Source organism: Lutra lutra, chromosome 1, assembly GCF_902655055.1.
Source record: "Lutra lutra chromosome 1, mLutLut1.2, whole genome shotgun sequence".
In the NCBI taxonomy this organism is placed as follows: domain Eukaryota; kingdom Metazoa; phylum Chordata; class Mammalia; order Carnivora; family Mustelidae; genus Lutra; species Lutra lutra.
This window is the reverse complement of record NC_062278.1, coordinates 70,434,134-70,459,658: the sequence shown is the minus strand read 5'-3', so window position 1 is coordinate 70,459,658 and position 25,525 is coordinate 70,434,134. Positions and strand designations below refer to the sequence as shown.

General features: G+C 36.0%; 1 protein-coding gene across 3 annotated transcripts in view; it reads right to left on the bottom strand.

The window, feature by feature from the left end:
* The window catches only part of U2SURP (U2 snRNP associated SURP domain containing), a 55,385-nt gene extending 30,442 nt beyond the window's left edge, over positions 1-24,943 (bottom strand). The window contains exons 1-13 of one of the 3 annotated variants that reach the window (XM_047727030.1): positions 24,809-24,943; positions 15,736-15,780; positions 14,203-14,334; positions 11,068-11,166; positions 8,293-8,407; positions 7,711-7,844; positions 5,287-5,354; positions 4,618-4,712; positions 4,499-4,534; positions 4,326-4,408; positions 2,924-3,089; positions 2,525-2,736; positions 1,555-1,598 (exon numbers count right to left, since the gene is read on the bottom strand). In XM_047727030.1, coding sequence (XP_047582986.1) covers positions 1,555-1,598; positions 2,525-2,736; positions 2,924-3,089; positions 4,326-4,408; positions 4,499-4,534; positions 4,618-4,712; positions 5,287-5,354; positions 7,711-7,844; positions 8,293-8,407; positions 11,068-11,166; positions 14,203-14,334; positions 15,736-15,780; positions 24,809-24,853 — 1,274 coding nt within the window. In that variant the 5' untranslated portion in view covers positions 24,854-24,943. Of the gene's footprint in view, positions 1-1,554; positions 1,599-2,524; positions 2,737-2,923; positions 3,090-4,325; positions 4,409-4,498; positions 4,535-4,617; positions 4,713-5,286; positions 5,355-7,710; positions 7,845-8,292; positions 8,408-11,067; positions 11,167-14,202; positions 14,335-15,735; positions 15,781-24,808 lie in introns of those variants that run through there. The other 2 variants (XM_047727037.1, XM_047727047.1) reach the window with 2 other exon arrangements.
* Positions 24,944-25,525: the final 582 nt, after the last annotated feature.

The window sequence follows — 25,525 nt, the reverse complement described above, 5'->3', positions numbered from 1 at the left end:
GGGAGATAAAGGTAAGTTATGATTCAGTTCCAAAACTCCCACTGGTATGTGTCAAATTAAAGTGAAGGGAAATTTTATATAAATATCGTAATACATAAAATGAATTACTGGAGAACAAATACTATCATCCAGAAACTTGTATGAATTAAGTCAAATGCAACTTGACTTGAATATTATAAATTAAAAATGGTTTAGCAAGTTTAAAACAAAGGATTCACTGTAATGGTGAGTTAAGACTTTTCAACAAAATGTATACTCAAAATTTAGTTTAGAAATAAGCTGAGCCACATGTAAAGCTACTATGGAATATGCTGTTTGAATACTACAAAAATACTTTCCTGTGAAGGCTTTATCAGTGGAAAAATAACCCACTATAGTTTTAAACAGGCTTGTAAACTGATAAAATGTATTTTTAGAAAATTTAAAGTTTTTCATGTGATTATTTAAAATCAAAATCTGACAATTAGTTGTTGCTAACCTGAATTCAAGATTATTAAAAGAACTGTAATCACAATTTTTTCCTAAAGATTGTGTATTTAACATCATTCCTAAAAGGGTGACTTTTCTACCAGAATGAAACAGTGTAGTACAAAAAGATGATATATTTTAAAGTGCATTATTTTATTTTAAAATGGCAATTATCTTACTCTGGGCAACAATAACAAAAAAAAAAAAAAAAAAAAAAAAAACCAAAAAATTGTCTCTCAGTTATAATAAACCACATTTATTGGAGTCGATCGTACCAATGTCTGGTCAAAAACTGTATACTTTCCCAATCCATCCCATGATGTTTTCCTGGTCCCCCGCTGCCGCAGACAGTTCAGCTGGTGTTGTTCACCAAGGCCAATGTCAAAGAGAATTTGGTATTCTTTTGTGTTCATTTATTATTCAACCAGTGTTGTGTTCCTGTGTTTGGGAAAAGGCTTAGCTTGACTGAGCAAGAGCATACCTAGAGCATGAATTCTTCTGCTTTATCATTACGTTGAAAAAGAAAAAAAAAAGGAAAATAAAAGAATTCCAAATACCTTTTGTTACCATGAAAAAAAATTTCTAGCCATGTTCAATGTTCATAAGGATAATAGGAATTCCTAATCAATTAGAAAAAAAACAAAGCTATGCCCTTCAGTAAGGAGAACTCAAACTAAGGTTGCACATTAAACACAGATCATTCAGGAACCAAGACACACACACCAAAAAAAAAAAAAAAGATTGGGTCAAATTGCAACATTACATACAATTTAAGATACATTTAAAACACCTATTTTCCCAGCACAATAGTCTAATATTATTAGACTAACAACTCCAGATTAAATCTATCAAACACATTCTAACTACTAACGCTATAAAATTCCCTACTTTGGTAACAATAAAAACAAAAAGATAATGACATAAAATTGCAATATACTAGAGTTAGTCAAATATCCCCCCCAAAAAGTACTGGGAAGGAACCATTGCTCAGTCAAGATATTACCTTTTCCTCAACACCATTTTTTTTTAATTCAGAAGGGGATATTGTCTATATTTAGATCAGTAATAATAAAGAAAAACATGTACCTTTCTGTTGGGATAACCACTTTGACTATGGCTTGCGACAGAGTCTGTATATGAAGTCACATCAGATAATAAACATAGAATATGTGAGTATTGTTAACAAGTAACAAGCAAAAATATACATAATGCATTGAAAACACTACACATCTAATCACAAGTTTTGCAGGCAATCACTGCATTTGAAGTAATTATACACTAAGCAATTACATAAATGCAAATGGATGTGTTCAGTGAACAATAAATGTTCACCAAATGCAAAGAATCAGAACATTCCTGCCAGAATGCACATCAATGAAATAGGTACTACACTGAGAATTATCAGATAAAGATTTTAATTTGTGAAATAATTAACTGTTTGCCTCTGACCATACAGTTTGCTACTTTGTTCCCAAGCCTTTAAAACCAGCCCTGTCATTTTAAGTGTAATTATTTCATAACAGAACCAACAAATTCTTACAAACTTGAAATTAAGTTGGTTTTGTGTTTAATAAAAAGAAAATACTCACCCTTTGCTTTTACTAGAGTAGTTAACTGCTTTTTTAAAAAACCACATATGCTCTCAAATACTCTAATACCTCAGATCTTGAGAACTAAGTTAGCTAGCAGCCATCCAAACAGTTTAACTATTTAGGTCTTTCTAAATGAAAAGTCACTTAACCAAATACAAAGTAACACTTTCTCAGAACAAAGTAAATTTAGATACTGCACTTAAGCAAACCTGGATACAATAGTGGACAAAGAGAAAAAAAACTTAAGTGGTCAAAAAAGGAATGGTAGCCACAAATAAAAATATGACCTAGTATTTCAATACAGGGTTTCCATGGGCTAAGGCAGGGAACACATCTACTTATTTCTTTAAGAGTTGTCAAACAGAATTACACACACATTTTCTATAAAATTATTGAAAAGAAATACTACCACAGATTTAGTATTTACAAATTAGATGCGGCCCTATGTACATTTTTTAAATTACCTTCTCAAAATCCTCCTTGTTTTTAGGTGGCGGTAACATTGGAGCATTGGGGTTTTTTAACCTCTCTCTAGGCTGCGCATTAAAAGGCAGTCCTGATGGAGGTGGGGGAAGCGTATGTTCCATCATAGAAGGCGGAATGTATATTGGATGTGGAGGAATAGGCACAGCTTTACCCCAACCTAACTTCATTTCAAATGACATAATCATCTTTCCTGCAAAAAAGAAAAGAAAGGTCACCCTGGTAATTCTCAAAAGAAAATAAAAGACTTCTGTTAACTTGAATTAATTCCCATGTTTAACCTTTCCATTTTTGGTCCATTTTTTCCCTAGAGTTTTTATACTTTTCAGAACCAGAAAAAAAAGCCTGAATTCTATAGCAGACAACAGAAACTTTCTTACCATTTAAATTTTTTAAAGCTCTTTCAGCATCTCTTCTATTCATAAAAGCCACAAAGCCACAATTTCTCTCTCTTGCTCTCTCTTCATCAGTTCTAGGCCACATAATTTTCACACTGGCTAATGGTCCAAATCTTCCAAATTCTTGACAAAGCATTTCTTCATTCATCTATTTAAAGGCATTTAAAAAAAAAAAAGAATACATAAATAAAAATAAAAGGCATAAGAGTTTTTTGGATATGCAGAAAAAAAGGGGAAAATCTATGCAACAGAAAGCAAATTTTTACAAAATGAAGAGTGAGATATATTAATGCTACAATTTTCCATTCAAGTACTAGGACCCTATATAGGTTAAAAACCTTGCCTTCAGGGGACATTCACAAATATTTTCATACTAGAAACACAAATAAGTGTTCAAGGTGAAGAGGCTGGGTGGCAAAAGAAAAAGTACACCCCTACATCCCCTCCTGCTCCTTCTGAGATCCTGCATCTAAAATAAGCTGTTCTTCACCAGTGGTTTGTTTCAGTCAGCTCTGATTATCCCAATTAAAGCAAAGAGAAAGTATATGTTGCTGATGAAAGTAAAAAAAAAAAAAAAAAGCACCTAATCACTTTTTTCCCCCCAGCACCCAACATAATTAAGAAGAGAGAAAAGAGAAAACAGTAAATACCAAATGAGGTCCAAAACATATACAATTATGGGTGCCTGGGTAGCTCAGTAGTTGGGCATCTGCCTTCAGCCTCAGGTCACGATCCCAGGGTCCTGGGATGGAGCCCCATGTCGGACTTCTTGCTCACCAGGGAGCCTGCTTCTCCCTCTGCCTCTGACCCTCCCCACTGCATGTGTGCACGTGTGCACACACACATACTCTCTCTCAAATCTTTGGGGGGCGGGGGAGAAACCCATAATTTTTTAAAAAGAGCATACTATGTATAACAACCACCATTTTCCCCATAACACAAGTAACACTGAAGTAAGGAAAAGAATTGAAATATAAAAGACAGAAGTACAAATTACTAGTCTGCTACTATGAAGAGAAACTAGAAAAAGGACGTCCATTAAGGAAGCAAGCTATGCATAAGAGGGTAGTCTCAAAAGAACACTGTCCACCACTGGTCACATCCTGATTTGATAAATAAAATCAGTATACAGTGAGACATTTCAAATTCAGATAGTCTAGTTACAGAAAGGGGAGATAAGCCCTTAAGAATTGCAGCAAAACAATACCAGTCCATACCACTAAGGCTCAATTTTGCAAGATAATTTTTGAGACTTCAGTAGCCTTTAGGTTTCACCAAACTTGCTTACTTCAGATTCTTGACTTTATTTTTTACTGACAAAGTAGTTTTCCTCCATAATTATAAAGAATATGAGCCAACATCCATCTAACTTTTCTAATATTACCTGTGGATTAATGTTTCCAAGATATAAATTAGTAGTGCTTGGATCTCCTACATCATGTGAGCCAGGTGCATAATCATCAAGAACTAGGACAAAGAGGGATAAAAAAATTATAACCTGTAAAATACAAGGTTTGGACAATTTCTATTAATTAAAAAAGCAAAAAACTGTATTACCACCAGATGATCTATTTCTTCTTGAAGGCGCATCCACTTTAAAAGAGGAAAAAGCAAACAAGTCTTAGTTTTTAGAATAGTTAATCACAAATATAAACATTAAAATAAATGCCACTTACTAGAACGACGCTGACCATCAGAATCTGATTGAGGTGGCTCAAATCGGCTTAACCTGCCTTTTGTTTTATGTCTCTCATCACGCTCTTCCTGAATTCTGTTGAAAACATTTATAATCACTAATAATGAGGCAAAAGTTATTCATTCACATTTATTAAGAATACAACTTATCCAGGTACTATGTTCATATAACTTAAAATACTTTTGAGTAATTAAATGCCAGTACCAATAACCAAGATGAAAGAGTCCCTCAGCTATAACAATCATAAGCAAATTTCTGGTATGTCATGCAAGCATTAGAATACAAAGCTCACTTCTAAGGTGAGAAGAAAATTCAACAATAAAACATTAAAACAAACTGAATTTGTTCTTTCTTGGTTAAGTCTGCTCACTCCTCAGTAACCGCATTGTTTGCACTGCAAACAGGACTCCGGACATTAGATAAATCAATTGAATTGCATCCATATTATGCTACCAACCTAGATGCTGGATGGAATGCTAATTCATTTTCAAACATACCCTAAAAAAAGAAATCACTACAATTTCTAAAACAACCTCATCATAGGTTAAGGCCTTTAGTGATAACTGGTACTCTACATTCTTCACACCTGCATCTCTAAGTATCAGCTCAATATATCTATGACAGCCATTCTCCACACTATAAAACTTACTGTTTCAATTCTTCTTTGAAGAGTTCCAAATTGCTTTTTTTCTTTTCCTTCTCCCCTTTCTTCAGTGGCTATGAAGGATATGACAAGTTATACTCCAAACAAAACATGGTCAAACAAAACTAATGGTTCAATAATCAGATCATTTCAAATAATTTTTGAGTACCAATTATGTTCTAATTATTTAAATTAAAAAGAATGTCTCTGTTCTCACTGTACTTTTCAATTAAGAATTTAACAATTTGATTATTAAGGCAATTAAAGAAAATGACAACCAGTAGTCTTAAAGTAAAGGAGCCACAAACTTTATCTCCCAAACGCCTGTGATACTTAGGCCTCAATATTGTTAGAGGGAGCAAAACTAAAGAACATAAAGTAACTGAACTGCCAAGTGACTGCCATGAGCAACCATCAAAAATATGCACTTCTTCAAAACAGTCACCTTAGGAGGACTATGAATTATTAAAATAATCAGTAACATCTTGGAACGCCTCTTTTAAAACTGCTTTTGAGATCCCTTTCTTAGAAGTGCCAAAATAATTCAATGGGAAAAACAGCCTTTTTTTTTCCCCCAGAAAGTGTGAGAACAATCGAATATCCACATGCAAGAAAAACTGAAGCTGGTACTCTTCTCCACACCACACACAAAAATTAACTCAAATGATTCACACACCTAAATTTAAGCACAAAAACTATAAAACTCTAAGAGAAAAACATAGGAATAATTCTTCATGACTTTGAAAGAGGCAATGGTTCTTAGATATGACATCAAAAGCACACTTGACATAAGAAAAAAACTGATAAACTCAACTGCATCACAATTAAAAACTTTTGTGTTTCAAAGGACACTATCAGTAAAGGACAAAGACAACTCACAGAATGGGAGAAAACATGCGCAAATCATATATAGCTGATAAGAGACTTGACTCTAGGAAGTGTAAAATGCAACAGAAAAGACAACAAATAGCCCAACTAAAAAATGGGCCAAGGATCTGAAAGACATTTCTCCACAGAAGACTACAAATGGATGATAAACACATAAAAAGATGTCTGACATCATTAGGGAACTGCAAATCAAGACCACAACTAGGTACAAATTCATACCCACTAAGATGACTAAAATTTTTAAAAAAGACAATTTTAACAAGTGTTGGTAAAGACATGTAAAAATTAGAACCCTCATAACGATGCTGATGGGACTGTAAAATGGTACAGCTAATCTGGAAATGAGTTTTGGCAGTTTCTCAAAAGGTTCAACAAATAGTCGACCATTTGACCCAGCAATTCCACTTCTAGGTATATGTAAGAGAACATTTGACCCAGCAATTCCACTTCTAGGTATATGTAAGAGAACTGAAAACATACGTCCACAAAAAAGGCCTACGCACAAATGTTTATAGCAACATTACTCATAATGGCTAAAAAGTGGAGACAACCCAAATGTCAAGTGATAAATGGATAAATAGTATATGCTATACCCATAAAACAGAGTATTATTTGTCTATAAAAAAGAATGAAATACTACTATATGCTAGAATACAGATGAACCTTGAAATATTATGCTAAGAAGTCAGAAACAGAAGGCCACATGTTATATGATTCCATCTGCACGAAATGTCCCAAATATGCAAATCCAAAAAGACAAAAAGTAGATTAGTGGTTGTCAGAAGTAGGGGATGACTAAAAATAGTTGTAACGTTTCTTTCTGGGATAATAAAAACATTCTGAAATTAGAGATTAGTGATTGTTGCACAACTGTGAATACACCTTAAAAAAAAGCTGTATTTTAAAAGAGTAAATTTTATGGTATGTGAATTACATCCCAATAAAACTGCTTTTTTCCACTGCTTTCAGAGCTATTGTAAAAGTCACAAAAGAAAAGTCAGTCTCACCATTCAATGTAATCATATTTCTTCACCGAGTGTGGATCCAAATGACATGACTCACATCTACCTTCTAACCCCCATGAAAAATCCCCACCATTTTCTAACACTGAGAATATTTAAAAGAAAGCACCACTAGTTGACACAATTCCAAAAATGTTCTAGGGAAAAGATACATTATTGGAATACATATAGTCTTCCAAGATAACTGCCACTACACATGCTGATATTATTTAAATACCTCAGTTCAGAATTGCTTAAAGACAATCCCATTATATATATACCTAAAATATAATCAACCTTTTACTTATTATGACTAAAACACCAGAGGTTCACTGCTCAAAGAACATGAAAAGAATACTGTCTACATGCTGTACTCTAACTTATTATCAATTCTCTAGGAAGATTAAACACCAAAACTCAACATCTACTCCCAAAATAATTAAAACAAGAAACCAAAGTCCTGCTTACAGTGGAAGTACTAAAAAATCATTGGCAGTATCATCTCTGAACATAAAAAGTTACTTATCTGGGTAGGACTTACAGGTTTTTTGGTTTCTATCACAAGAAGAGATGGTGGTCTTTCATTGGATGACTGATTTGGAGGATTTTTTTGATCTGCAAATCTTGAAGAGGGCTTATAAATTTTACCTCTTTTTTCATCTGTTTCATGTTCTTCTGAAATTTAAAATAGTTAAGTTTCAAGACTAATTTTCAAAAATAATTTCCTATTATTTATCATTTTTATTTAAAAATAAACAGAAATTAGTAAAATGCTTTAAGCACTAAGATATATCACTACTGACAAAATATAAAGTTAAATTCATATTACCACCTTAACTCTCAAAAATAGTAATAAAACTATGAAATATATTAAAATTTTTGCAAAGTGTTTTGCTATATTCAACAATGAAAGGTACTATCTTTAAAATTTATCTGGCTCGAATTTCTCATTAATATATATGTGGCTACTTATCCTACTAATTAATAATTAGTATCAACACTAGAGGTGCTGACAGAAAGAAAATGTGAAATTCAAAAGACAACAAACATCTTTCATAATTACCTACAATCATTCTACTAAGACATTTTGGGTTTGCTCAAGGACTATGATAGTCACACTAACCTTTAGCTGCATTAACAACACCTCCACGCACAAATGTCTTCACTTTATTACCATCACTTCCTTCAAAAGCGGCAAGAAATTCCTCATAAATCTCAGCAGCTGCCTTTTCATCTTCCTAAAAACACATGAAAATATTAATACCACTTCGTATGAAAAATATTATTGTAAACAGGGCAAAACTCATTAAGGAATAAGTAAACAAAATCTTTCTCTTCACTAGGAAAAGCAGGTTAGGCAGTCCTAATAGGTAATATCTAATCTTTAGCAGATGTTAGATACTAATTAACCTTGAAACTAAGAGAGACTTTGATCCTCTATTGGCAATTTGTGGAACTAGAAAAGGAACCACTAAGTAAATCTGTTTAGAGACATCAAGAGTCAAACTACAGGACAACTATGTAAAATACATTACTCTTTTAAGGTTTTTGACGTTTCCAAAGCATGATGATTTAATTCAGTGATAATAAAGATTTCCTTCACAAACCAAAGACATGAATATCAGAAGTTGAGCAGCAATTAACTCCACAGTTGGCATTAGGAAAAAAGCTCAAAAGAACCTTAACAATTTCAATTATAACTCTTCACAATGTCCCCAAAACATGTATGCATAAAAGGCCAATGGAACAGACAGAAAATAGAGACATAAATCCAGTAACACTTGGAAATTCAGTATTCAATAACAGAAGCATCTCAAATCAATGGAGAATAAAACAACTTTTCAATGAATGATGTTAGGATGACTATTTGAAAAAACCAATTCTTCACATCACACACCAAGAGAAACTGCAAATGAATCAAATTTAATTTTTTAACCTGAAACTCTTTAAGGGACGCCTGGGTGGCTCAATTGGTTAAGCATCTATCTACCTTTGGCTGGGGTGATGACCAGAGTCCTGGGATCGAGTCCCACATCAGGCTCCTTGCTCAGCTAGGAGCCTGCTTCTCCCTCTGCCTGCCATTCTCCCTGCCTGTGCTCTCTCTCTTTCTCGCACACTCTCTCTCTGACGAATAAATAAATAAAAATCTTTAAAAAAAGAAACTACAGGGGTGCCTGGGAGGCTCAGTGGGTTAAGCTTCTACCTTCGGCTCAGGTCATGATCCCAGGGTCCTGGGATCGAGCCCCACATCGGGCTCTCTGCTTGGCAGGGAGCCTGCTTCCCTGCCTACTTGTGATCTCTCTCTGTCAAATAAATAAATAAAAATCTTAAAAAAAAAAAAAAGAAACTACTGAAATATTAGAAAAAACATGAGGAAATTCCTTTATAAGCTAGGAGTAAGAAAAACACTGAAAACTAGAAATCATAAGGGAAGACTGATAAATATGATTACATAACAATAAACAGTTTCTGCATGGAAAAAACACCATAAGCAAATAAAAAGACAACTGACAGACTGGGAAAAAACACTGCACCTTGTGTCATACATCGACAAAGTATTAATATACTTAATATACAAAGTTTCTTTAAAAAACAGTACTACTAGGGGCGCCTGGGTGGCTCAGTGGGTTAAGCCGCTGCCTTCAGCTCAGGTCATGATCTCAGGGTCCTGGGATCGAGCCCCGCATCGGGCTCTCTGCTCAGCGGGGAGCCTGCTTCCTCCTCTCTCTCTGCCTGCCTCTCTGCCTGCTTGTGATCTCTCTCTGTCAAATGAATAAATAAAATCTTTAAAAAAAAAAAAACAGTACTACTAAATTCTAGAAAGAATGGTTTACATAAAGCAGACAGCTCACAGAAACAAACACAAAAGCTGTTCAACCTTACTTACAAAAGAAAGGCAAATTTAAAACTGCACTGAGATACCATTTTTCACTGAGCAGACTGCCAAAACTTCAAAAACATCCTCTGTGGCAAGGCTATAGGTAAACAACCTCTCATACATTACTGAGAGAGATGCAAAATGTCCCTGCCCTTATAGAGAGCAATTTGACAATATCTAAGAGAGCTACATTTATACATTTACCATTCAACCCCATAATCTCACTTACAGGAATATATCCCAAAGACAAATTAGAAAAAAAACAAAAACAAAAACAAAAACAAAAACAAAAAAAAAAAAAAAAAACAAAAACCATGTGCATAACACTATCCATTAATAACACTATCTGTAATGGCAAAAGACCAAAACAAAAATGCCCTTAATAGAATTTTAGTGAAAAATTACTATGTCTACACAGCTATTTAAAAACACAAGGAATATTTCATTATACCTGCAGTAATCTCTGAGATACAATGTTAAGTGTTTTTAAAAAGCAAGATGGAGAAAAGTACAGTGGATATAGCATATTATTGATCACCTAAGAAAGAGGAGTACAATATCTATTTACACACATTTGCTTATACAAAAAGAACAGACCAGAAAAGAGCCAAATCTTACACAGAAAAGACAGTGGAGGAGACAGGGATACAAACTGAACTCCTCGAAATGTACCTTGTGTTACAGATTTGACTTAGTGTTGGGAGCTGAGAATACCCTGGTCAAGAACCTTTGAAAATGGGCACCTGGGTGGCTCAGTGGGTTAAGCCGCTGCCTTCGGCTCAGGTCATGATCTCAGGATCCTGGGATTGAGCCCCACATCGGGCTCACTGCTCAGCGGCAAGCCTGCTTACCCCCTCTCTCTGCCTGCCTCTCTGCCTACTTGTGATCTCTCTCTCTTTCAAATAAATAAATAAAATCTTTAAAAAAAAAAAAAAAAAAGAACAAAAAGCCATTTCTCTACTGTCCGTGCAGCAGAGAACACATTTCCAAGGATAACTGAAAATACAATTTAAACATTACCTTTTTCTTTAATTCTTCTTGCTCCTTCTTACTTAAAGTTCGCTTAGCCGTACTCATTTTTCCAATACTGAAGGCTTTAAGTTTGTTTTCTAGAAGAGGCTATGAAAAGAAATAAAAAGCATACCTTTACAAACACATTCTTAATACTATCTATTAATACTTAATATCTATTATACTTAATACTATCTGTTAACTGGTACAGCTCAAATGATAAACAAGTCTTCAGATTAGATGACTTTATAAAAGAAATTTCACTGTAAAGCAGAAAAACTGAGACTACTCTTAAGCATCAAGTGCCTACCTTGGGCTTGATTCTAAATATTCCTTAAAGAATGTCTTCATTTGCTAGCTCAAGGCCGATAACATACAAAAACCATTATCTTTATTAAAAAAGGTTAAAAAGCAGAGAGAGAGATGCCAAGGTTTAGAACTCATTCAACCAACTTGCCGGCAGCAAGAATAAAAGCACTTGAGAAAAAGTACAGATGGTTCTGGGCAAAAGAAGCAGTGGTGGAAAACAGACATTCAAATAGGGAGAAGGCAGCATTTATTTCCAAGTTCAGTAGCAGTAATCTAAATGCCATCTATAACCTCCATTTCAAGTACCACAAATCACATCACTTCCTTCTATAATTCAGTAAATTAACTCATTCTTCATCAACAATAGTGATGTTTATGAACATAATAGTAATATTTCAGGTTTCAGCAGAAGTAAAATCATCCATAGATCTTTAGTTGTTCAGTTATTCATTTAAATGTTAGATTTTGAGGGGCACCTGGGTGGCTCAGTGGGTTAAAGCCTCTGCCTTCGGCTCAGGTCATGATCTCGGGGTCCTGGGATCAAGTCCCGCATCAGGCTCTCTGCTCAGTAGGGAGCCTGCTTCCTCCTCTCTCTCTCTCTCTCTCTCTGCCTGCCTCTCTACCTACTTGTGATCTCTGTCTGTCAAATAAATAAATAAAATCTTTAAAAAAAAAAAGTTAGATTTTGATTCATAAACTTAAAAGAGAGTAATGTCTATTAAATACACCCTAAAATATTAATCTGTAGTTGAAATCCGAAGGTTTTGTTCTTGCCTACCAAAAAAAGAAGTTAACCAATTAAAAATCAGGCTTTATCAATCCCGTTTTGTTTTGTTTTTTAAGATTTTATTTGTTTATTTGACAGAGATATCACAAGTAGGCAGAGAGGCAGGCAGAGAGAGAGAGGAGGAAGCAGGCTCCCTGCCGAGCAGAGAGCCCAATGTGGGGCTCAATCCCAGGACCCTGGGATCATGACCTGAGCCGAAGGCAGAGGCTTTAACCCACTGAGCCACCCAGGTGCCCCAATCTCCTGGTTTTTAAATAGGCCTGCCCCAGAGAGAAGCAGAACAGAAAGACTAACACTGCTACAAATTATTTTAAAGAAAATTACTTTGAAAAAATAAAAGTTTATAACCCAAAATGAGGTTTCACAAGTAGATTCAAAGTAAATTTTTCCCCCAAAGTAGAAAGAAAAATGTTTGGTCATCATTCAGCATCTTTAAGCAAATGGTAATATTAGATATAAATTCAATGAAAAACATAGTTTTACAAAACAAAATCAGAAGGGCTCAATTTTATTTATCTATATTCTAAGAGGTAAACTTACACACCAAAGAGAAAAATGGTTAAGGAAATTATGGAATGTTTACATAAAGAAATACAATCATCCATTAAAAAGTTTCAAAGAATTTTTGCTAAAATTAAAAAAAATACTGAAAAGAGTTTGTTTGTTTGTTTATTTGAAAAGAGTATTTTAAAATGTATTCCTGTGTGCCTGTGTGGCTCAGTGGGTTGGGCCTCTGCCTCCGGCTCGGGTCATGGTCTCAGGATCCTGGGATCGAGCCCCGCATTGGCCTCTCTGCTCAACAGGGAGCCTGATTCTCCCTCTGCCTCTCTGCCTACTTGTGATCTCTGTCAAATAAATAAATAAAATCCTTTAAAAATAAATAAAATGTATTCTTGTAAAATGGATCTTAGCAAAGTAAAAATATATTTATGCTTAGAATATTATACCATAAAAATAAAGTGCTATCAATGTTAATACTGGCTGGTGATGAATGCCTTCTTTATATTTCCAAATTTAATTTTTATTAATTTATTAATTTCCCAAATTTAATCACAAGAAAAAGTATATGAAAAAGAAAAAAGACTAAAAGAGCATGAGAACCCTTTGCAGATACACATAGTAAAGAAGCTCCTTCTCTGGGTTCTCATACTGCCCTGAGCACCATACTAACCATACTGAATAGCACCTATCCCTCTTTAAATCCCACAGTGAGACTATAAGCTCTCTAAGAGCAAGAACTGTGTTTTACCCATCTATTTATTTCTAGTGACTGGCATGTGGTACTTGGTTCAGTAAGTATTTGGTATAAGGGAGGAACAATAAATCTGACCATTAACCATTTCATATCCAAAACACTTCTGGTTTTTGGTTTTTTTTTTTAATATTTTTTACTTTTTTTTTTCAAGATTTTATTTATTTATTTATCTGTCAGACACAGAGAGAGAGAGAGCATGCATAAACGCAGCAGGCACAGGGGCAGGCAGAGGCCAAGAGAAGAAGCAGGCTCCCCAAGGAGCAAGGAGACCGACGCGGGACTCAATCCCAGAACCCTGGGATCATGGCCTGAGCCGAAGGCAGCGGCCTAACCAACTGAGCCACCCAGGCGTCCCACTCCTTGGTTTTTAAATAAAATTTTAAATTTTGCAAGAATCCTATCTCATATATAAACAAAAAAAGGCGGGGGGTGGGCGCGCCTGGGTGGCTCAGTGGGTTAAGCCTCTGTCTTCGTCTCAGGTCATGATCTCAGGGTCCTGGGATCAAGCCCCATATCGGGCTCTCTGCTCAGCAGGGAGCCAGTTTCCCTCTCTTTCTGCCTGCCTCTCTGACTGCTTGTGATCTCTCTCTCTCAAATAAATAGATAAAATCTTAAAAAAAAAAAAATTTCCTTACATGAACTTGAGTCCATCATTAACCCAAATACAAAAAAGAATGCTATTTTCAAATAGTACATGATGGAACAAACAGTACAAAACCAAAATACCAATCACCAAGTTCTATCAAGGACAGATTAAAATCATTAATCCTTTCTTATCTTTATCAACACTCACTCTTGAGAGATTCTGATGAGGAGAATCACAAAGGCTTTCACGGGTACTCTCATTTCTATAATTATGTTTTCTTGGGCTCTTAGGTCGTGTCCGACTTGGCATGTCACTATCTGAGGGTCCAGATGCATCCATCTTCAGGAAAAGTGGAACAAGTTTTTAAAATCACTTATGTAGTACTAAAATCACAAATAACCCAAATGTCCAAATAGTGACAAATTTCACCATACATTATCAAAACTCTCATCCCTTAATATCACCAATGATTTCACCAGAAAAGTTATTCAGTACAGGTAAAGTTTTTAATAATTCTAACTTGTACCTGAAAGCTCGAATTTTATATCAGTAACAAATAATTGTCTTCTTTGAAGTAACAGGTCTGTTTCCTTCATTTTTAAAAGAACATCTGCCAAATACCCAAGTCTGATTTACCAGTCTGTCAGTTGTTTCTTCAAGTAAAAATGGTATGCCAGCAAAAAAGGGGCCAGTTTTCATTTCTCAACTTAAATAATCCACCAAGCACCTTTCCTCAAGACAAACATACTTTGAGAAGTAGTGCCTTATACATACTTCTCATTTCATCACACAAAACATAAAAAAGACCCACACACAAGGATAAAATTAAGCATTAATACCTGTTACTGCTTCATCAAGAACATTTTTAAGTGAAACTAGCATATTTTTACTTTTACTGTGCCAGGTGGGGAAGAACACAATGACTACTAATGCATTTTGACAACACTGGCTTGATTCATGTTAGATGCCAACAGTTTACCCATAGATTGCCTTTTCACCACGAATGCAAATGTCAACCTGATCAAACAGGCAAATGTCTTTTTATTATTATAAAATAGCTGAACTCACAAAACCCAGGAAAAATTCTCAGTAACCCCCAAGAGTCTGAAAGCCATACTTTCAGCACTGCTTTAATAACATGCAAAGGAATGTTTACTGAAGAACTGTTCAAATGTCAAAAAGCTTTAAGCAAGTATATGCCCATCAAAAGAGATACAACTTAAAAAATCATGTGTACTTCTCCCTATGGAATATTACAATGCCAACAGAAAGACTATATTAGAGCCTTAACTGTTGAGGGATTTCCAACAGGTATATCATGCAGTGAAAAAAGAATGAGTGCATATAACACAAACCATAACCAATGTACAAGTATACACACTTGTATATGTACAGAACTTTATTAGCACAATAAAAAAACAAAGATACATACATACTTGGTTACTAATATGGTCTGAGGGGGCAAACTTATACAAATAGAACACACACAAAAAAAGAGGGTACCTAGCTAAAAGCATGGTAGAAAACAGACACAATATAATAGTATTTATTTAGCAAGTAAAATCATAAATGTCAAGATAGAGAGAGAAATTAAATGTTAGAGAAAAAACAAAAGGTATCTGGCTGGCTCGGTCCATGTAACATACACCTCTTGATCTGGGAGACATGAGTTGGAGCCCCACAATGGTAGTTCAGATTACTTTCAAAAAAAGAAAAACACAGACTGCCTTTTATACTCACATGTGCATCTGAAGATCCAGATGAATGAACATCTGATGATCTGGTCTGCAATTATTAAAAAGTCAATATTTAAATGATCTGAAAAAATATTGTGCTAACAAAACAAGTATGTCTCAAGTTATACAACTTAATCTTCCCAAACTCGAAGCAATTTCGCCTCAGCTAATAAAACCGGACAAAGGAAATCTAGAACTTAGAAAAAGATTGTGATCTAAAATAAATGTGCAAGTCAATTCTTTAAAATTCAGAATGCCCATGTGCCAAAATATGATACAAATGAGAGTGGGAGGTATTTGAGGAATCAACTTTTTAAACTGTAATCTGGAAACTTAACCACTATTTTTATGACAGATTTTCGTGCAAAAGCTCTTTCCAAGTCCTAAGATACACTATTTACTGCCACAACACTGACAGAGCAACAACTCTTGTTATGCAGCAAAGAAACTTCCCCTCCTTCTTCCAACTACCCAGTCATACAAGAAACCGATTCTATAACAAGAAAATCCACACATAAAACCTTAATGTAAAAGGTACAAATGCTACTGCAGAAATAGTTCAAGAGAAAGAAAAGGCTTTTATCAAATCCACTGCTGGTTACCATTTACAAGTTGTTTTAAGAAGACTGCTTCTAATTCAGCATGCCATTACTGCTGACTGTTGCACAGAAAAAGTTCAGTCTTCAAATAATGGTACTTTCCAACAATGTCAACTGTTAAAATCTCATCTTATTTTTCTTAATTGATTTACAGATCAAATTACATATGGCACGCAATATTTTGTTTTTTCACTATGCAGATGAAGAAGCCAAGCTGCAAGACTATTAACTAGATAACATGTGGCATCTGTCTCAAATTTTTACTTGGGAGTCCCAGAATTTAACTGTCATTGAGTTGTTTTTATTTTGCAAAGTATTGGGTAGTGAGATTTTACTTATTTTTATGTATAGTCAAATATTAAAAGTGACACCAAGAATCTTAACACCACAAATATCTGACACTAGCTCCAAGTTCTAGATTTCAAATAAAATGCACAAAACATTATATTAATTTTTAAAAGAAAATTGAAGATTTGTAAGATATATAAAAGACCAAATACAGCAAACTCATGTAAGTCTACACATTATTGCTTTACTTACCTTCTCTAGACTTAAGGCTAAGAAAAGCTGGTCAGATTTTCACTCTGAATCAATTTGTTCCTCTGAACTCCACTGTGCTGGGCCCTAAGCAAAATAAACTCAAGACAACCAAGCACTGACATACCTTCCATCACTATTCTATCTATCTTTTTCTATATCCAACTTTATTGTATGCTTCCTCATTTACTTCCTCCTCACATCTAACCCAAGAAGAAATTGTTTAATATTTAAATTTAATTCTCTGAAACACACTCTGAAACAGTTTGAAATGTGCCTATTTGCACACACTTAGAAATTAGAAAATCCAAGAGAATAACTACTCTTAAAAAGAAAAAAAATTCAGTCAAGGCACTGAACAGATTGAGAAGAAAAAAAAAATCAACTGCTTGCCAATATACTAGTATAAACCTGCTAAGTAACAAAAATGATACCCTAACTGCAATAATCACAAGAAGTATAAAACATCGAGAAACCAACAAAAAAAAAAAAAAAAAAATGTACACAACCCGGGTGAAGAAAACACAAACTTGACAGAAGGATTCGGTTATTCAAGTCACCTTTTGAAAAGACCCATCATACTATTGGATGGGAAAACCCATTATTAAAACAATGTCAATTATACCCAAATTTATTTACATATTTAATGCAATTTCATTCAACAGCTCGATACCCCCAAAGGAAAATCTTTCCAAGGGGGCGTAGGGATTGCCAAAAATAATTCTAAAGTTCACCCAGAAGAATAAGCCTGCAAGAGCAGCTAAAACAGTGCTGGTCTTTCTTTAATCTTCTAGATCACCATATCCAAATCATCATTTCTAGGATTTAAAAATAACAGGGGGCGCCTGGGTGACTCAGTGGGTTAAAGCCTGTCTTTAGCTCAGGTCATGATTTCAGGGTGCTGGGATCAAGCCCCACATCGGTCTCTCTGCTTGGCGGGGAGCCTGCTTCCCCCTCTCTCTCTGCCTGCCTCTCTGCCTACTTATGACCTCTGCCTGTCAAATAAATAAAATCTTTAAAAAAATAAATAACAATAAAAACAGGATAGCTTATGAAGATGCACAGCTGATTTCAATTAACCTAAGATGGCACTGGTCACATTTACTACAGACCAGACGTTTTCCACTGATTAGCAGCTATAATTACACAGTGTTTAAAACGGAACTCTTTAAGCTTAAGAGTTAGAAAGATGAAAATAGTACTAAGATTTTTTAAATAACCAACTTCTAAAACCAGTGGTCCAAGTAAACAGTAAATGTAACACTACTTCAGAAGCTGAACCCCTCCCTCTTCGTAACCTAGAACTGACTATATTATTTGCCTTGGGTTTGGTTTTTACGTTTTTTTAACTAAAGAACAACAAATTAATGATGCTTTCAGATCTTTTGAAGTCTAGAGCACAGTTCTTCGTCCCTAAGAAAAGACCCAAAAGAAATGAATCCGCAGAATTAAGGGAAGCTTAGGACAAGAAGAAGCAGACACAAGGGGCACCTGGATGGCTCAATTAGTTAAGCTACTGCCTTCAGCTCAGGTCATGATCCCGGAGTCCTGGGATCAAGTCCTGCATCTGGCTCCCAGCTCTGCGGGGAGTCTGCTTCTCCCTCTGACCTTCTCCCCTCTCATGCTCTCTCTCACTGTCTCTCTCTCAAATAAATAAAAATCTTTAAAAAAAAAAAAAAAAGAAGTAGACACATGACAAGTTTATCTCAGGATAGAAAAAGCAGACAGTAGAGATGTAGTGTACTCTGAAGCATCAACTTACATGTCCACAAGTTTAACAATCTCTCCCACAGGAAGCACATCAACACCTTTATTTTACTGAGATGACTTCTAATTCTTTATTTTCAACCTTAGTCCCTCTCCTAGGTTCTAATCTGCTTTCAAACTACCTCCTGAGCATCTTCACCCGAATATCTGCAAGCTCCTCAAACTCAACATACTTAAAACTCCTTCCAAAAGCTTCTCCTATTGACTTTACTTCTGACAGTGGATTGTATCTCTCACTCACTCATAATATGGAAGCAGTAAAACGTTTTTAAGAGCACAGATTCTGGAATCAGACTTCCTGGTTTTAGCACTTACCAGTTTTGTAAACTTGGCCCTATTTCCTTCATCTGTAAAGCTGAATAGCACCCTGCCTATAGGATTATTGTGAAGGACAGAAACAGGGAAAGCACTTAGAAAAGAGTCTAGCACATAATAACTACTCAATAAGTGTTAGCCAGCAACAGCCTTATAACAGGATCATCCTGGACCCCTGTATCCCCTCATAATGACATAAGTCAAATTCTGTTCATCCCGCCTCTAATACAGCTCTTCTATGGGGACTCTTCTCTTCCTTTCTAAAGACACAACTGTGGTCCAACTCTTCCCGTAATTCAACCATTTACTGGTACTATGACTTACATTAGAGATATAAAGTAAAATAAGACATACCTCCTGCCTTTAAGAGCTAATAATAAAGTAAAACAATGGTCAATAGAGAAGAGGAGAAAGGCAAATCTTAATGGGAGTGGGGAAGAAGTTAAGAAAGCTTCCCAGAGAAGATCTGAGGTGAGATTTCTGCAACAATCCTCAATATTTATCAGGAGCACTACAATAATCTTCCAAGTGGTCCTCCTCACTTCCAAATTCTTCCTGAAGTATACCCCCAAGAATTCTTTCCTAAAGGACTTTCCTACCTCAAATTTTCCATGGCTCTCTAATTTTACTCCATAGCATTCAAAATCTCCACAATTTATCTCAAACTTATCTTTCCATCTCAGCAACTTGTATTCCCTACACAAGTCATCTATGCACTGACTAAATGAGATCACTTACCTATCCATTTCCCAGATTTATTTTTCTTTACCTCACCCATCTCTTTTTATATCCCTATCTCTATCCTTCAAACCTCTACTCATTGTTGAGAACTCAAATTCCTCTTTTTTTTTTTTTTTTTTGACAGAGAAAGAGAAAGTACAAGTAGGCAGAGAGGCAGGCAGAGGGAGAGGGAGAAGCAGGCTCTCCGCTGAGCAGAGACCCCGATGCGAGAGGCTGGATCCCAGGACCCTGGCATCATGACCGGAGCCGAAGGAAGCCATTTAACCAACTGAGTCACCCAGGCACCCAAATTCCTCTATTCTTAAAGCCTTCTCCTTCCCACCCTCCATTTAACCAGCTGTCACTTCTCTCTAAACTTTTAGATACCTCTACTTCGTGCTATTATCTGTTGACTTTTCTTCCACTAGACAGCACACTCCCCAATTTGTATAGTCTCATTTAATATTTTCTTCTCAAAGTCAAGCACCAGATCTGCCAAGTGATGGAGTCTCTCTGTATTGGTTGACTTTACCGACTAGAACAAGTACCTACCCAACAAAATTGTTACACTCCACTATCAACATATTTTGCTGCCCACTCACTAACAAGTGGCAGCCACCTACTTTAATATCACTCTCCAAGGCAAACCAAGGGTCACCTCTCAAAAAAAACTTTATAGATCACTAAGACATGTACCATGTAACATAAAGTTAAATAAAAACTCGAAATGACTTTTAAAGTTATATTCAAAACACAACCAATACACGAAAATTTTAAGTACATTTGAATATCACATAGTTAATCTAAACTGAGGAAAGTCTAGTGAAAAAATTTAACTCCTAAAGGAAGAGACAGCTAACAGTACCAAACAGCGTTGAGTGCTACTGGCAAACGCATCTTGCTTTTTGAAAAATTATTTCAGCACAATATCTAACACAGGTCTGATCTGCAATATTAAAACTACTTAAAAACAGAATGAGGCAAGTTATTTGTAATATTAATGTTTTCGAGTTTAATATCCTGTAGCCAAGTTTTTATTTTATTTTTAAAAAAACAATGCTCTTTGTGAAAAAGTGGGAGAGGCAGCAGTCTTCAAGTTGCACAACAAATGAACCCCTCTTTCATATGCCACTAAGGTAAAGGAGAATGTTCCATGGATTTAGTTTCCAGGAAGAAAAAAATCTCCAGGAATAAAAAAAAAAGAAAAGAAAAACTGGACTTTCAGAAAACAATCTAGTAAGATGGGAATTTTAAAAACCCTATCAAGTGTGACATTCAAGAGGTGCCTGGGTGGCTCAGTCCTTAAGTGTTTGCCTTAGGCTCAGGTCATGACCCCAGGGTCCTGGGATGGAGCCCTCCATTGGGCTCCCTGCTCAGCAGGAAGCCTGCTACTCCCTCTCCCACCACCTCTGCTGTGTTCCCTCTCTCGCTGTGTCTCTCTCTGTCAAATAAATAAAATCTTAAAAAAAAAAAAAAAGTTACATTCAAGCACCAGTGCTGTAAATACTCTAAAAGAGTATCAATCAAGAAAACAGAAGTTCATAATTCAACTCTCCACCCCAAAAAACAAACTTCCACCCACAAAACTATCTACCTTACATTTTAAGATAAAATTACAATCATATCATAACAAACTTTTAATCTAAACTAAAACTAGCAACCCATGAAGAACCTAATTTTCAAGATTTGTTTCATTTAGAGTATTTTACCATATTTAGGGCAACCATCTCAGGTCCCCTCCCTCCTTGGGAGCTTTGTACTATCACTCTGCTGTCACTCAATAAACCTTGCTTTATTGCCCCCCCAAAATAAAATAAAATAAAAATAAAATTTAAAAATAGAGTATTTTACCATATTTATATCTTACGTATCTTTAGGTACCAACAAAAGAATATACACAAGCAGTAATAAATACCTAAGGATCAGAAGCCTTGAATGTATCCTCATTTTACTTGTTTCTTAGAAGTAAAATACTTTCATTAATCAGCAATCAAAACAGTTCCCTAACCAATTCAGCACTAAATGTCTAAGGAAGCCAGCAATATCTTCTACATGTTCATATACCTAGCCCAATTTCTGACAATATGGCAAAAAAGAAATATTTTCACAGAGAGAAATAACAGGACACATAACTCCATTACGATCACAGTATATCCCATACAGAAAATGTAAAAAGAAAGAAACTACCACATTTACTTCATATCCTCATTTTGCTGTGCCAGCAAACAAAATTCTTAAAATCAAAATAATAAACTAATCTTTATAAATTAAATTCTAAGGAAATATGTTTAACAATTTTCTAAGGAAACAATTATTCTCCTCCCAAAATCAATGCTACAACATGGCACCAACAGCTCTCTCCTATTCTAAAGCAATACTTTAATCTGGTAATAAATAAATGCATAGAAAATAATTACAATTAAGACACATCAAATAATTTTGCCATTATCAATAAAGAAATCCTGAATACTGAACATTTTATTTTTTATTTATTTTTATTGAAGTACAATCGACAAAATTATATTAGTTTCAGGTACACAACATGATTTAGTAGCTGTATAGATTATGAAATGATCACCACAGTAAGCCTAGTTAACATATTAACATGCAGAAGTTTTTTTCTTGTGATGAGAGCTTTCAACATCAACTCTCTTAGCAACTTTCAAATATGCAATACAGTATTAACTATAGTCACCATGCTGTACATTACATTCCCTTGTACATTTTTAAATTAACATTTTCCTCAATGTGCAGAAATATGAAATATAAATATATATAAATATAAAAAGCATCCCAGCCTATATCAATGGGAATTTAACTACCAAAGAAGAGTGAGCATGAAACAAAAGAATCTGTTCATTCCATCTGTACTATAGAATACATCACTCATCTGATCTCCCAGAGGAAAGAAAATCAAACCACAAAGATCAAAGGCTAGAAATTCCAAATATTGTAGTATTAGCCAAAAAGATCTGATACTCTCTCCAATAAATTCTGGACTTGTGTGAGAAACAAAGCAGCAATGTGGGCAGTCATTATATGATAGTTGATTACTTAGATTCTAAACCTTAGGATTAGAATTTATCCACCATTTTGAAAAGTTAGTACTTTTTAATTCCTGTAAGGACAAAAAGGAGAGGGAAAAGGAACAAAGATTATGTACTTCATAGACATTTATTCATTTAATCCTTACATCAACCCTGTAAAAAAGAGATTACACCCATATTACAAATGAGAAAACTGAGGTTCGAGAGTTTAAGCAATCTGCCTTATTATCACAAATATAACCAATTACCAATTCAGGATTTGAATCCAAATGTCTTTTGTCATCAAAATCTATAATCTTCAACTGTATCATGCAGCTCTTCATATTAATGAAGAAAATCACATCAACATCATTTGAGTCCTGAGATACTCTGATTCCTTTTACAGACATCGGTAAGCAATCTCTTAATAGCATGAACAGATGATAATCTAAAGCAATATATAAACTGAAAAGATTTATTATTGGAAGATCCAACAATTTACTTATAGGAACAGCCACACAAAACCATGAGAAATAGTATTTTAGAAGGAAACCTGAACATATACATTGAAATGTTTTCCATGTATCCAAGGGGTCAAGTAGGAGATACTTAAAATATTACTTTGAAAGAAACTAAAGCTGTGAAACTTTTGCGCAAATTATTAAGGGTGTAGTAGCATTATCAACAGTTCCCTAACAGCAGCAAGCAGGGCTGTTTTTGTGGCTCTGTGAGGTAGTGACCTGAGCGATGTACCCAACCATTCCACTCAACACCAAGGGAAAGGTACTGGAGAGGGAAGAAACTGACAAGGAGTAAAAGTAGGATGTAAAAACAGCCAAAACTGGCCCTCTACCACAGTTTCTACAAGATTAAAGGATGAGGGGTAAAGACATTACTAATTACAAGCTAATTATGAACATCATTCACAAAATATCATAAAGATTATGATTTATTAGACATAAACCAAATATAAAATGGGTTGTGATTAGACATAAAACAAATATAAAATGGGTTGTTTCTCAGAACAAACTAATCGCAGGACTCGCCCTGTCCACCCTAAACTTCCTAATAACCGATTTATAATCACTCTGCAAGATTTAACAGTCCCTAGAGCCTTTAAGTGTTACACAACTTCTTGCATTAGCATAAAAAGCTTAATAACTACTTCAGGCAGTACCTATTACTTTTAATATCGTGTTCAAGATGAGAAACTAGAAAAAAAAAAAAAATTAAATGACCGGTCCAAGATGGCAACTAAGACCTGAGGCTAACCACACCACCTAACTACTGTTAAACTACTTCTACAGCTCAGTGGTTTCACAATTACGTGCATACGGTTCCCTGTTAACTCAAAATTAATTTAACAATTTTGAGTGGATTCCAAGTCTCTGTAAGTTCTCTTTTCAGTGGAACACACAACATGGAGATGCAGGAAACCCTGAGTCCTTGAAATCGAACACTCAAAAAAAAAAAAAAAAAGTGCTCATTTTATACTTCCTCTTAAGTGAGGTAAGACCACGTGTAGAGCGTAGCAATAACCTTGGTGATGCAGCTCTGCAAAGGAGAGCTGCTCCCGCCTCTGCACTTCCCACCCCGCGTCCCTCCACCATTGGTCCTCCCCTCACAACTTGCAGCCCTAGATGTTATTTACTCCCCGGAGGGCAAGAGGGAAACTGAGGGACACCGGAAGCGTGTGAGATCTAAAACCAAAGAACCGAGGAAAGAGAGGCAAACACTTAAACACCGGGAAGCGATTCCCGCCTCTCCCAAGTGCTGTCCGGCGGCCTCAGAGATCAACAAACAAATACAGGGGCGCGTTTTCACGGCTTCAAACCTCAGTCTAAATCCCTGACTTCACTCCAATGCCAAACGCAGGCCGAACTAATCAGGCCACCCACCCCGGGCCCGCCAGTCTCGAGCCGAATCCAGGCTGGGACTAAAGGGAGACACCAGGCCTCTCAACCTGCGCACCACAGTGCGTCGGGCCCCGGGCCTACAGTCGTGACCAGAACATGGAATCCCACTCCAACCTCCTCCCGCTGGCCAGAAGCGTCTGTAGGCCCCAGATGACAGTGATAAACTCACTGACTTACGAAGTCCTCTAAGAAATTACCTTCGAACTGGCCTTCTGAGATCCGCCTGGCGTTTTGTCCGCCATCTTGAGCTTTGCCCCTCCTTCGGCGGCCGCAGCAGCACGGGCGAGTCGAGCACCGAAAGAGTGGATCTCAGTGGAGCCCGCCAGAGGCGCCTGCAAGACTGAATAATCGACTGCCGAGATAGGGAATTCGGGCGGAGCTGTGCCACGTGACTTCCGGTGGCGGTAGTTTCCCCGACCTAGACGAGTTCGCAGGGTTTAGTGGGTGTTTCACCTGGCTGTCTTACGTGTGGGGTCCTAGAATTTGGAGAATCTCCTTGTACTGACTTTCAGGGCGGGCTGATATTTCACTTTTTTCCCCAGTGCCCGCCGTTGATAGGTGCGAGCCAGTTGAATTACCTGGGTGAGGAGAGAACGATTCCTTAAAGATAATACGGACCGGTCGGCTATGGAGCTGATTGGGGGCCCAGCGATCCATGGCCAAAGACGGCGTTCGCGCCAGCTCCCGGGCTTACGCCTTAGTGTGAAAGGCAAACCTGGAATTTGCTCAAGTTAGTTTTAGACAAACCAGTGCCTGAAGAGTGGAGAAAATGAGCATTGACCCAACCTGAGAATCCGGCCATGGAGTTATCCGATACACTGTTGGTATCTACAAAGTGGGTACATGCAGAGAGAGGGAGATGGAGAGAAAATCATAGACCGTATTCTAAATCTAGCATACAAGTAAGGTGTGTA